The sequence below is a fragment of the Apiospora kogelbergensis genome (assembly GCF_038363985.1).
Source record: "Apiospora kogelbergensis strain CBS 113332 chromosome Unknown utg000013l_segment0_segment0, whole genome shotgun sequence".
NCBI lineage: Eukaryota > Fungi > Ascomycota > Sordariomycetes > Amphisphaeriales > Apiosporaceae > Apiospora > Apiospora kogelbergensis.
Genome location: NW_027117430.1, coordinates 1 through 13,799, shown reverse-complemented (window position 1 = coordinate 13,799; position 13,799 = coordinate 1). Strand labels below are relative to the sequence as shown.

The 13,799-nt window shown below is 50.9% G+C and overlaps 2 protein-coding genes across 2 annotated transcripts; one reads left to right on the top strand and one right to left on the bottom strand.

Annotated features, from left to right (window-relative positions):
* Nucleotides 1–454: 454 nt before the first annotated feature.
* PG998_014719 (acetyltransferase) lies at nucleotides 455–1,572 on the bottom strand (the record flags this gene model as incomplete). Its single annotated transcript, XM_066881535.1, has 3 exons — nucleotides 455–539; nucleotides 604–788; nucleotides 841–1,572. 3 exons carry the CDS (start codon nucleotides 1,570–1,572, stop codon nucleotides 455–457), a joined length of 1,002 nt encoding a protein of 333 aa, XP_066723380.1.
* A 7,778-nt stretch (nucleotides 1,573–9,350) lies between these two features.
* On the top strand, nucleotides 9,351–10,010 carry PG998_014718 (uncharacterized protein; the record flags this gene model as incomplete). Its single annotated transcript, XM_066881534.1, has 2 exons — nucleotides 9,351–9,471; nucleotides 9,526–10,010. 2 exons carry the CDS (start codon nucleotides 9,351–9,353, stop codon nucleotides 10,008–10,010), a joined length of 606 nt encoding a protein of 201 aa, XP_066723379.1.
* Between the last annotated feature and the right edge of the window lie 3,789 nt (nucleotides 10,011–13,799).

Sequence of the window (13,799 nt, the reverse complement as noted above, 5' to 3'; positions counted from 1 at the left end):
CAATGCGCATCAGCCGCAGGTGTTTAAAACCATTTGACAGTGTGTCCTTGTCGACGAATGTGTAGTCGTATGGTGTTGCTGCTATTGATGACGGCATTGGCATATGTTTGCCATTTTCCTCCAAACTTTTGATATCATCTTCGACGTACGTTGGGAAATTGCTTCCAGCCGCTAGGGAGGAAAGCCGCCCTCGTACTTTTGGAGGCATCTGAGTGGGCTATCAGCATGCACGACAGAGTCTGCCGTGTGGGGTTCCACTGATCCTTTTGGGAGTGTGTCAAATTTCTCCGAATATGGTGAGGAGCCTAACAACCACGAGACAGGGGAGCATACGATGATGCGACTGGGATGGTTAAACCAAAAGCCGCGAATGAGAATGGCCATTACCAGGATGAATTCAAAGTGTTGAGGAGCCATGGTGAGTACAGCGCAAGACGCCAGGCAGAGAGGGTTGTCACCCAAAGACTCTGGGCCCGGCAAATTCCTTGGATCGTCTTAGCGTCTGCCCTGCGACGCCACTCGGGATGGGATTCGCCATGCTATAATTGTCAAGATCGTTGGACCAGGTGAGATGCAGGGCAATGGCTACATTCGGGACATAACCTAATAACGTCGGACACAGTCTCCTTGATGCGACTCCAGTGGTACTGCTTAGCGATGACAGCTGTCGTCTTGTTGATGCCTGAGTGCTTTCCAATCTCGTGCATCCGCTTGGCAATCTCCATCTGATGCACCTGGTCGCTGATGACTTCCTTTCCCTTGAGCATGAGTACACCGTTGTCAAGAAGCTTATAGTGTGTCGCGGCGCTCCGTAGCCTACTTTTGACAGCACGGGTTGACCCCCTTTGGATATCGACCATGCTTAAGGTAGAACTTGATCTTGTCGAAACGATCTTCACTTGCAGGCCCCTCGGCGTCTTCTTCTGCCAGCAAATCTCGCCCGTATATGATGGCATCCACGAGGCGATCGGGATATGATTTGAGTCTGCCACAGCCCTTTACTCGGCCTATGCGCTCGAAACCGAGTGCATCCCAGATTGTGCACGATGCAACATTCGTTTCGTAGACGAGATTGAAAACTGAGTAGGAGTAGCCAAGTTTGGGAGCCCAGTCGATGTAGCTCTCACATAAAAGTCGATCCACGTCGTGGTTACGCGAGGCATCCATGAACAAGAAGCCGCCATTGCAGACATGACTACTTCGCCCGGGGTAATTTGGTTTGATATGGAAAGCGCCCAGGCATTCCTTGGACCAATCCTTTCCTTCAACCATCATATTCTCAGGGCTTTTGATGTCGCCAAGAAGCATAATAGCAGCGAAATCCTGGAACCAGTACGATGAAAAATCATCTAGGGACATTGGCTCAAGCATGGGATATGTATCACCATCATTAATTTCTTTGGCGAATCGATCTGAAAGGCATCGAAGTAAAGTGAGCGGCACTTGATCTTTGGACACAAGAGGAATAATACTAGCAATGGTCTGGCGGTCTCGCAATATTACTTGACGAGGACGCATCTCGAGAGGCAGTTTCGGAATTGCACTCGTGGGGTTACCCATGGTAGCCGACATTGTGTCTTCTAAGACCCCAACTCCAGAGTCAAGCGACCAGATACAACTGAGAATTTGTGTCAGCATCAATGTTTCCTTCCTCTTGGCAACAGTAGCATTTACCTGGTACTGGACCAATAGTCAAGGGAAGAATCCGAAGAACTCCGCGTTTCGTTGGTGCTTGTGAAGGTTTTAAGGGAGGCTAGCTCAACGACTGACTGGCTAATAACACTGCCTGTTGTGTTGGTGAACTGGGTGCTGTGCGATGACTATGAGCTTGCCGCCACGTAGCCATTTCCAAGGAACTAACCAATTACGTTTAAAATGCCGAGAACCCACAGTAGACACGTTTAATCCAAGGGGGTCCCCAGAAAGAACAACCACAAAGCGAGAACGAAAGTTTTGGAAAACAGCAGTCTAAAACACTCAAAAGAACCTCAAAAGGACAACTGAACAAGCCTGATATCGAATGGATAGCCCAATCCAGCGCGGGACATTATGACGGCGCCATGGGACGCAAAGAAGTCGCATGGCCTGCCGGATACCACGAGCACGCCGCGCAACTGGGCAACTCCTCAGTGAGGCAGCCATAACAAGCTCGCAGAAGGATCTCGAAGCTGGAAGAGAGGCAAAGGAGGCCGGAAGAGAGGCCGGCAAATTGTAGGCAGACAAGCGGCGGAGATGACGTGGAAGATGAAAACGCGGGCCGGCAATACCAGAGTGTTATGCCTCGGACATACACTGTGATCGCTGTTAGAGGCGCACCAGTCATGGATATACAGAATCAACAGATCCACAGACTATCGCATCTACCTGAACATCCGAGACCTCTAACGATAGCCAACTTCCGAGTCATGAACCCCCGCAGCATCAAGGCCCACATAGGCCGCGCAATAGAACAAACTCTGACAACATATACATTAAAAGTATTAGAACCGCGTCGATGAACCAGCTTAGGAGCGGCAACCTCCGCATCACGATGGCCAACAATAATGTACATGGAACCTTAGGACGATTCACGGAAAACTCGGAAGAGAATCCCGTGCGGGGCATTGCGGATATGACGTGTGTTATCCGCCCCACTACCGCATGGACAGCTTCTTTTGCTTCGTAAACTATAATCAAACTACCATTAAAACGAGGCAGAGTATGTAACCAGAACGAAACAACAATGGAATTGATGCAGAACATGTCGTGGACGGAGCCCTTTCCCTTTTGCAGTTCTATTGCGGATCTCAGCGGACTGGACCTTCCAGGAAATCTTCGACGAGCAAGTTTGTGCTACGACTACTCAATACACGGCGCCTTTTATACCCTCGGCAGCACCAAATAACCATTACGCGTTACCTGAGGTGAGCTTTTTCTATGAACTGGAAGCTACTGGGCCGTCACGTACTTTCTCGGTCGCCCGAAGTCGGTAGTTTCTTCCATCAAGCTCAATCCAACGACTTAGGACGAGCAAGAACACCAAAGCTAGGATTGCTCGACTACCCAACTGACTTTTGCGCAGGAAACAATCGAGTCTTTCGGTTCTCACACTCCTCTTCTCTTCAATTCACAATGCGGCCAGAATCAACATCCCCTGGCCCCATGGCCACAATCTGTCCGCCTTGCCGACGCACACAAATCAATACCGACACAGACCTTACTTAGAATGAGCTACGGTGCATGCTCCTCACAACAGACAACGATTGATACGAGTTCAGAATATAGTACGTCTCGACTCGAGAGGCCCCAGTCTGTTCCCGCCGTTGGAAGCTCACGTCACTCACGACAACGAGCACATCCTAAACGAACACCAGCCTCCGCTCTTTCTTCAACCGATCCTTCATTAACATCGAATAACCGCCGATTGTGTTCAGCCCCGCAAGAACGAGTTCTACAGGCAGAAAATATGCCCTGGAAAGCGCGGCATGGGGCATATCAAAACGGCACCGTCAATCAAGGTTGCACCCAACCGCAAACCAGTTTTCGCGCACTTACTTTGCGTACAAACAAGATGGAAGAGATACTCCTAAGACGACGCAAAAGGAAGGCTAGGGCATCCGCCGATGTCTCAATGAAGCCTGCTTTGGATAGGCTTCAAGGCTTGGAGAAACAACTTCAGTACGCGACGCCGGAACAATCTAAGCTTGCTCAAGCGACCTTGCGTCAGTGGGAGCAAGCTGGGCGGCTGTAACACGACAATGAAATGAGCGGAACGCATAGCCCGCCTTTGTTGGCTCGTGTGATGCAGACGGACAGGTGATGTGTGGTTCCGACTTCTTCTTTCGGTAGTACGTTGTTTTTAAGGGTTTCGTAAGTTCTATGGTAGGATTTCCGCGGTAAAAGCATGAACCTATACCCAAGTTAGCGGCCTCATTACAAGCCAGATATGCCATGGCGAGCCATTTCTGTAGCATGTTACGCTGTTGGGTCGCTGGAAAGGTGTTGGTATCTGCAACCACAGATTCTGCTGGCCGGCCATGGTACGACCGTAGTCCCTCATTGTACCCTTTTCGAAGTGCGTCGATTCCGAATGGAACCAAATCATCCAGTAACATACAGTACTGTCTTTTTGCTGCTTAAGCCCGAAGAGTCTCACGGGCCGTTTTCGGTCCTGAGTTTTGTTGGCCCTTACTGCCGTCGAGAGCTTGAAGATCCTCGCGTGCTGTTTCCGGTCGCGATGGCGCACTAGCGCAACCAGCGGGCTAGGTCTAGAACCGACCGTTATTAGCGTAGAGCTGGTTCGCGACCCCGCGTCATTTTTGGACCAACTGCCCAACCCTCCTGAACTGCGCAAGAACTTCTCCTCCTCAACCTCTCGCCAACATGGGTTCGGAACCGGATCAGCAGCTGCCCTGGCGACGATCACCCAACTCGAGCTCATCATGTTATCAACATTTCGCACCCGTAAACCAACACTTGCTATATCTACCGTTACGTGGGACGCTATTGAAGCTCAATGGACGCTCCAGGAATATGCCCCAGGAGGTTCCAGCAAGTTGCCCGAACCGTATTACGTAGCTAGGCCTCCGTCATGGCCCACACCAAGGCGCAGGAAGATAAGGTTCGAAAGAGCGGTTTGTCGCTGCAAAACAAAACACGCGAGCTCGGGCGGTACTGCGACGTCTTCAGCGCGCTTGCGTACTGGAACCCGACGCACGAACGGATGGAGACGGCGATGCACGTCCCACGCGGGCAGCGCGTGCCGGACCTGAACATGATTGTCTGTCCCCATGTTCCAGTTACTGTTCCATCGAGTTCCTCCTACTCCGTTGCTGACAGCCGTAGTTTCGTCAACCACTCGCGAGACCGAGCCACGGGCGAGCGACACGATCGAGCGGCCAAGTCGAAGCCATCAATTTCGAGGCTCAGTCGGGCAGCGGCGACGACGCGAATGCTGTAGCCGATATGGATATCGACGCGGATGCCGAGTACGAAACCGACCCCGAGTATATTGCAGCAGTTCCCGCTGCCACGGCAGAGCCTCTGTCTGTCTACGACGTCATCCCCGACGAGGATGGCGGGATTGTCATTCCCAACAGTCCGATGAGACAGAAGGGTCCGAGGCAGCTGCCTTCGCCGCGAAGGCCGCAAGGTAAGCATGATTCTCGTCTATTGACTGCATGGTCGACTGACCGTTGACGCTCATCATACAGCAGGCACTCCAGGTTCCCAACCGACGGTGGAGCGGCAGCCCGGCCGTACCGAGCCTAGCTCCACAACGAACACTGCGCCAACCGCCGTGACGAATGCAGGCGGCCGGCCAGCACCCACAAGATACCCCGACCACGGCGCGATAGATGCGTCGCTGCAGAGAGCTATACGTTGGGACAGCTGGGTGCCAGCTAGAAGACCCTTGGCGCCGATCATGTCGACTCAACCACGGCAGTGCCCTCCCAGAATGGTGGGAAACGGTGTAAAGCTGTCACAGGCATGCCGTCCAAGAGGGTCTGTGCAGAATGCGGCGAAGCGCACGCCAGACTACTACAAGGACCACAGGCGCAAATTGTAGCGGGACACCTTGGCAAAGAAGATGGTGGGAATGCTGGAGGACCTTCGGACGAGTCTCAGCGGTATGCAGTTTGGGTGAAGACGCGGCACATGTTAATGCGCCAAATATCACAAGGCAGCTCTGTGTATGCTTATGTTGAGGCATGTTTTCAGCTCTAGTTCAGTAACCAACAACCTAACACTACTGTCGTCCCTTCTGCGCTCCCGTGACCCCCTGGTCGTGAGGACAGAAGCTTCGACTACTGGATATGTTAGCGAACCTAGGCCGGTTAATAAACTCAACCAAGGACATCGCCGCGTGGGGAAACCCGATCGGTGTCTGGCGTGTTGAACCAAACTGTGTCTCCTGTGTCGGTAGCACGACTCGGTTCTCGTGAACCAGGTTCGCGTTTTTGCTTGTCGCGTGTCGTGTCACGGCCGCCCAGATTGCTTCCATTGACGCAAGGTCGCTTGAACAAGTCTTTTTTGCGCCTGCGTTGCGCACTGCAGTCGTTCCTCCAAGACTTGGAGCTCATCCAAAGCAGGCTTCATCAGAACATTGGCGGACATCCTAGTCTCCCTTTTGCGTCGCCGCATAAGTCTCTCTTCCATCTTGTTTGTACGCAAAGTAAATGATTTGCGAAAACTGGGTTGCGGTTGGGTGTAACGCTCATTGGGGGTGCCATTTTGATATGCCTCAGGTTGTGCTTGCAAGCGCGTATTTTCTGCTTGTAGAACTTCTTCTTGTGGGGCCGAACACAATCGGTTGTTATTCGGAGTCGATGAAGGATAGGTTGAATAGAGACTCGAGTCCGGTGCTGGTTTATAATGTGCTCGCCATCGTGACTGACATGGTCTTCCAATGGTGGGAAGCTGCTGGGGCCCCGAGAGTTGAGACGTACTATATTCTGAACTCGTATGAATTATTGCCTGCTGTGAGGAGCATGCATCGTAGCTCATTCTAGACGAGGTCTGTGTCGGTATAGAATTATGTGCGTCGGCAGGGCGGATAGATTGTGGCCATAGTACTATAGGATGTTGATTCTGGCCGTATTGTGCATTGAAGAGAAGAGCACTCTGAGAACGGAAAACTGGATGGAACGTTCCCTGCGCATTGATCAGTTGGGAAGTCGAGCAACCTTAGCTTTGGTGTTTCGCTGGTCGTCCTAAGTCGTTGGATTGAGCTTGGTAAATTAAAAATTATAGACTTCGGACTAACAGAGTACGGGACGGGCCGATAGCTTCCAGTTCATAGAAAAAGCTCACCTCAGATATCGCGTAGTGGTTAGTTAATGCTGCTGAGGGTATAAAAGGCGCTGTGTATTGACTAGTCGTAGCCCAAGCTTGCTCGATGAAGATATCTGGTAAGTCCAGTCCACTAAAAATCCGCTATAGAACAGCGGGAGGGAGAAGTCTCCGTCGACGACACGTTGTGAACAGATCCCATTGTTGTTTCGTTCTGGGTACAGACTGTCCCTCCATTTGAATGATGGTTTAATGATAGTTTACGAACGAAGCAAAGAGGCTGCTGGACTCTGTCCATACGTTAGTAGAGCGGATGATATACGTCATATCCACAATGCCCCGCTCGGGTGCTAGCTAAGCTCAATCGCCAAACATCTAAGTACATAGCATGATACGATCGGTTGAGTTCTATCAGCCTCCACCCCTGTTTAGCTTGACTTGGTTCACTTGGCGGGGGAAAGGTGCGAACGTCCTCGAAATCCGGACTGAAAGCTCCAGCTTGTAGTCAAAGACCCTAGATCCGTGAGCAAAGCCAATGCAGACGCAATAGACCAGTACACCAGTACCACGAAATGTCGTCCCTTTCGTTGTGCTCATTGATCGAATCGGCGATTAATTGCCGCTGGCCGTAGGGTTCCGTAGTCGCGCGTTTCTAGACTCATTCACTCTCACAGTCGCTCGTATGCTGTATAGGATATCCGTTGAGGTGTAATATGGGGTGGATACAAGTAGAATACATGGTCTCTTCAACCCTAGCCGTTGCCAGAAACCACTCGAGCTCGTTCGCCTATGCAATCCAGCCTGCGTGCATTCAGTGTTCCACTTTGACAGTAGCAGGACAAACTGTACGGTATTGTAGCATTGGAGAGGCCGAGAAGTCGGTTCGACGCACACCAGAACTGGTGAGCAAAACATGTGGGGTTACCGCTGCCGAACTGATGCCATCTGTCTAGTGGTAACGTTAGGCCTGTCTCAAAAAGGTTCGGCCGTACTGTACTGCAACAACCGGACCTACAAGTCCGGCATAATGTATTGATTCACATTTGGACGCGTTTTAGTTATTTACGAAAGGGTGTACTTCCTTTACATTGCTGGTTATTGGCACGATCGTTTTCATTGCCTAGAGATATCATGACATCAACCTGTTTGTGGATCTAAACTCACCCTGCTATACTAAAAGGTCAAGAGAGCACCCAGTCTCATGCAAAACACGCATCCGTTTCTGGATCAATGCCCAAGCAAATCAGACAGTCTTAAGGGGAATACGAGAGCCAAATCGATTGATAGAGCTGCCAGCATGGACACCTACCAATACCCACCTAGCCAAACGGGCTCACATAGCTTATATCGCCCTTCCTCAGCTTGTGGGCATCCGACATCAAGTAACGAAGGATATGCTAACGCAGTATTTGGAAAATATGCATTCGACCTAAAGGCGCACTTGTCCGAAACTGGCAGAAAACCTGAGGACATCGGCGAGCTTCATTCATGGGGGTTGTTGACATTATGTGTAAGTACACACACACACACAAATTTATTAACGCCCGGGCGGCGAAGCCGAAAGGGCAACTATCGCTAATCTACGGTACATTCTTGAATCGCTTACTTGTCACCTAAAGCCCATGCATGCTCCATTTTCAGTTGGTCACTCCATTTCCGTCAGCACTTTCCTGTTTAGGATCCCGTGTTAGTAGTATTTCCTGGCAGGCCAGCTTGAAGGTCCTTCTCCACATAGTTTCCGTTCTGGATCCACTTTGCAGGGGTAGCTGCTGATACCATATACCCCGCCGTGCTCGTAAGTACAGAGCCAAATTCTGCCTTTGCTCATATTACCTTGTGCATCCATAAATCGACTACTATGCTCTTGAATTAGTTTATGCTCCACAAGTCCTGTCAGCGTCCGCAAACAGAGCTTTTGATATAAATCCGGTCAGCGTTGTCTTCGGCGCGCATTTCACTCCCTGTTATTACAATATGAGCGAGTTCCCAGCCGTGAGCACTCGCAACTTTCATTCGTTCGGTCTTATGGGTTTTTCCTCTGGATGATATTCACCAGCGACAAGATGCGGAATACCGATAAGACGGCCGACCATCCCGTACAGGTCTCTTACTACTGTAGCGCAAACGAGGTGCACCCAGCAGTTATTCTGCCGAAACTGTAGTTTTCGCACCTCTCCATGATGGCCCAGAACTAGTTGAGGCATGCTCACTCTGGCTTGTTTGATGGACTGCGGTCTTTTAGCATCGCCTTCGAATCCTTACTCAATGCTTCGTTGAAACCATTATGAAGTTCTAGTTAGCTCGGTACGATCCGTCGAGGCCGATCCAGCCCACTGCAACGGTGGATAGCGCCTGTAATATGGGGCTCTTCATTTCTAAGCTAGCAGGCTGCCAACATCTGGCGGATTCAAAGCACTGGTGCCAAGCAGCGCTATGGTGACTTAACTGCTCGGCCACAGTGGCTGCCACAGGGCTCTCTCAAAGATGAGTTCCCGACAAACCGACTCCCCTAGTTCCTTTGCTTCTTTCCCTTCCTTCCTCAACACCTCTCTGCGGTCGAAACAGGCAGCCGAACAACCATGTTTCCCATCGACTCGCAGAGCTCTCATGGCCAAGATGACGACTGGTTATCGCCCCGATTAGCCGATTCGCAAATGCAAGACTGTTTGACAGCCAAAGCCCGCACCCGATTCACCTGGCGTGATTCAGACCCAACCTAGCAATCGATCGAGTCGGAGTGCGAAGACTTCTCAGCAAGGAACCCTTCATTCGCGTCATCCAACGGGACTAGAGATACATCCAACCGACGAAGCCGATCGAATCACATCCGATATGACGTCGAATGGAAGGTTACTCTCAATCGTAGAAGTAAAGCCGAAGACACGGGAGAAGACGTCGTGCTTTCGCCGCGGGAACTTTGGGAATCCAGTCTACGGCGAAAACTCGAGAATGTCGTCAAGAAGAAGCTCCCGGCCAATAGATCCTTCCAAGTGGAAGATATTAGGATGGTCGAGTCCGTGACCGGCAAGCGAAAACTGAAGAAACGTTACGACGGACTGGATATTAACTGGGCTACTTTAGAGAAACAGCTTCGAAGTTGGAGCTATCTGCTTGCGCGTCGGAAACAGCTTTGTATTACCATCTCTTTCAATTATACGGAGACAACACCCGAAGCAGGTCCATCACAGCAGACCACGCGGCCGGGAGGACGTATCGAAATGGATCGTCGACCAACTTGATGCTCCACGAGCTTGACGGGCACGTTGATTCTTCAGGTGAACCTCTTCCATGGCGTCGTGTGCGTACTTACATATGCGATGCCGGGGGCGCCGCTTGTAGGCCCATACTGCTGGCGGGACAGTGAGGCAAAGAAGAGATACAAACTGAGGCGCCTCATCTTCGGCGTCTCGCTGGTATGCAAGACGGTAACGCGTTAGAGACGCATGACGATGTGCCTCAAGATATGCATTGACCTGCTCTACGTGGAGGATCAACAGAAAGATGGACGGACAAAGTAAACCTATACAAGTTTTGAAGTGCCGCCTATCAACATCGCCAATGTGCTGCCTGGTACAACTGTTGGTGGCCCATCGTCAGTGCTGGGCCTCATCGTCGAAGACGATTACCAACTACAAAGATTCCTGCGTCCTCTCGATGAGTCCGTCCCAGGGAGTATTGCAACTGGCCCCTTCGTTTAGGGGTGGCGCGAATGGTTCACCCCCTAGAATATCCCAGAAGTTCTGTGACATGGCTTTAGAGGGAGGCCTTGATCTTGAGTTGGTATAGGAAACCTGGGACGCTACATTGTATGAACAGAAAGGCATCAAGATGGGTGCTGCGCGACGTTTCGTATACCAGCATGTCGAAAATGACCTCGTGCACAGCTCTCTACCCACTGCTGAACACCTAGTCTAGGAATGCCATAAAGTTTAGCTCTAGCGCATCCGCAAGCTCTTGCCAGTGAGCGCTTAATGAATCGCTTCAGCTCGGCGAGAGTACTCTTCGGTAGGGTTGAGGTCGGGTGGTGGCGGGAGGTACAATAAGACCACGCCGGCTTCGTCGCGCATCCGCTCAATTCTATCGGATCGGTGGAATCGAGCATTGTCGCAGGATCAGAACCGACAAGGCTCCGGGCCACCGGCTACAATATAGCAACAGCTCCTCCTAGCAAGCTCTCGAAGACGTCGCCATCGGTAGATATGGATCCCTAGTCTGGTTCGGACGAAGAGGCTGCCAATCTAATGAAGCAGTGAGGCTCAGAGACCAAGCACTGGCCACGATCACGGGAGCTTTCCCAGGTCATAAACAGGCACTGTGGAAGTCGAAGCTGCTCTCCTCCCGCCGGAATGCAGGCATCAGCTCGCATGCCAGTATGCACTTCACTACCATCAAGCTGCCCACAACCACCCCGTCAAAGCAAGAGCCCTTACCCAACAGTTGGACCAATACTTCATGCTTTTGGTGATTACCATGATAGTTTGTGCTCCACCAAAAGTCAGAAACCTACCGGGCAACCATGATGCGGGAGAATGGTCAGTTTTGGACCGTAGGTTATGTTAATCCTGTTCTCTAAGTTGGTTCCCTGGACGATATATACAACTTTCCTTGCTGTCCATTTCTTAAAGAATTGGTGTATTACTCTGTTCTCTCTTCACCACAATTCCCAAAATATTCCTTTGATCATTTCCTCATCTTCTTGATTCTGCAACAGACCAATACTGCACTCAAATAGCCCGCTACTCACTTGATCCCCCGCATAACGAAATCAAAGCAATAAATTGTCCTTGCCGATTCGGGTTTGCATGCTCAATATAGAGAGAATCCGAGCATGAGTTGGAGCGGTTATTCATGGCACTGACCCTTGGCACTCTTCCGCCTTTGGTACTTTTCTGAACTGCTTGCTTGGCAGTGAGGGATATAATGTGTTGGGTGGTATGGGTAGCAAAAGAAGGGGTCTCAAAGGGTAAAGTTACAATTGCCTTGCGGGGGAAGGGGGTTAGTGCTGCTGTTGCCCCGGGTTAAGGGTGGAAAGTTTGTTATTTCTTTTCTTTACGTTTCGTTGTAGGGATCGGAACTGTGCAAGCAAAGACTGAAAAATAATTTATTCTTCCTTCTTCGTTTAAGTGCCGCCAAAAGAAAAATGTGGAAAATAAGGAAAACAACCTGGGTAGGCTTCATTTGCCCGGGAAGTGGTCGTTGGTGGTTTACCCGCTTCAATATAACTTCCTACGATGTTGGTGGCTAATGATATAGCCCGATATTTGCGCTTCAGCGTGTGCACCACTTCGACTCATTGTGCATGCTTTCCCCAGCCAACATCGCTAACTCACCTTCAGCAATGCAATAATCAGCCATGAGTCAGGAGGAATTGATCCCTTCTCTTTCCTTCTTCTGACTATCAATGGGTCCTGATTTTGTTTTCTCCAAAAACTACTCATCTCCTATAGCGAATTCGCTTGCCACCATCCATTCACAGTCTGCATTCTAACACTTTCGCAATTTCCCAAATCGCCATCCGTTGTTCTATAACGAGGAAACTTCCCAGTGCGAAAGTTTCTCTTGTAGTGTTAGTTGCAACCAGCACTTGGCAGCCGCTTCTTGTCCACATACCCAATGTAGGCGTATCTCCATCGCCCGTACTTAAGCTTGCTCGGCACTGATTTGGCATGTGGGTGCTACCTAACCAGTTACTTTTGGTGGGGGGTATCCTTCAAGTTCGCCCGCGGTTGCCCCAATTCTACCTTACACTCGAACCTCTATGATATCTGCGCCTAAGAGATAAAACTTCTGTCAGCTCATTTCTTTTAACAAAGTGGGGATAATGGAGACTTCCCCTTTTCCCATGTTCTACTATCAACCGGCCCAACCCCAGCACAACCGTCGCATCATCCACGGGAGCATGGGTGGCTGTCCAGGCCCCTCCGCATCGAGTTCCTTCGGTGGAAGAAAATCACAGCAGTTCGACATACTCAGGTCGTGCCCGCACTTCTAGTCGTGTGCACTAGCTACTTCTTGGACTATGCGCAGCACTCCGTCCGTCTATGCCGTAGCGGCATTCATCAACATCAGCCCGTTTCCAAAAGAACATAATCGCGTGCTCACTTCGAGGATGGGCGGCTCGCCCCCTGCAGCTGGCAGCCACTCCAACGCCCATGCCGAGTAACCAGCCGCCTACAAGCGTCTCCCTCAATCCCTACATACGACGTCTCGTGGTGACGGGATTGGACTTTCCGCAGTGCTGCATATGTTTTTTGGTGATAGCTGGGCCGTAGATTGTAGGTCAATGCACAAGGTGGAACGCCGGAACTTCTGTTTGCTGCCAAGAGCGCAGCGAGGCTGGCTCGACGTGAAAGCACATTACGACATGGGGAGGCGAGGTGCATTCCGTTTCTCGGTCGCTCCAGAATGTCACGGAGAAGGAAATCGTTGACCCTGCGGAAATGAATTGGAACGAGTGGCTGGCGATGCAGGACTGGATGGTCGGGCCAAGGTCTCCTGATGCCAGAGGAACTCTATTCAACATCAAAATGGAAGATGCCTGACGAGTTCTACACAGTAATATTTCGAATCGAGTTACTAATTTGGTGTGACATCTTAAATAACATGTGCATACTGTCCAGTAACATCGTATTGGACTCGATAGCTAATTATGTAGTCGCAGACGTGCCCCCTACCTCCGCCTCCGCCATCTCAACAAGCCTCCATGCCTCACGAACCATCACGTCAGATTCTCCTGCACCACCAGGGAGTGCTACTGGGTCCGACTCATATGAGCGAGAATGGCAGGCTTCAGAACATCACGAGTGGGGCGTGTCGAGGCTACTCGCCACTTGCAGCCGCAGCAGCAGCAACAACAATACCACAAGCCATAACACCTACTAATCATACTTATAGCAATTCAATAGCAGCAATAACGCGCGCCTGTCTGTTACGCCACCAGCCTGCAAGATGTCCGCCTCACCATCACCTGGCTCCACCTCCTCAGCGCGCATCCTCGAGACGGTGCGCCCCTCGCTGGTCGCCTGCAG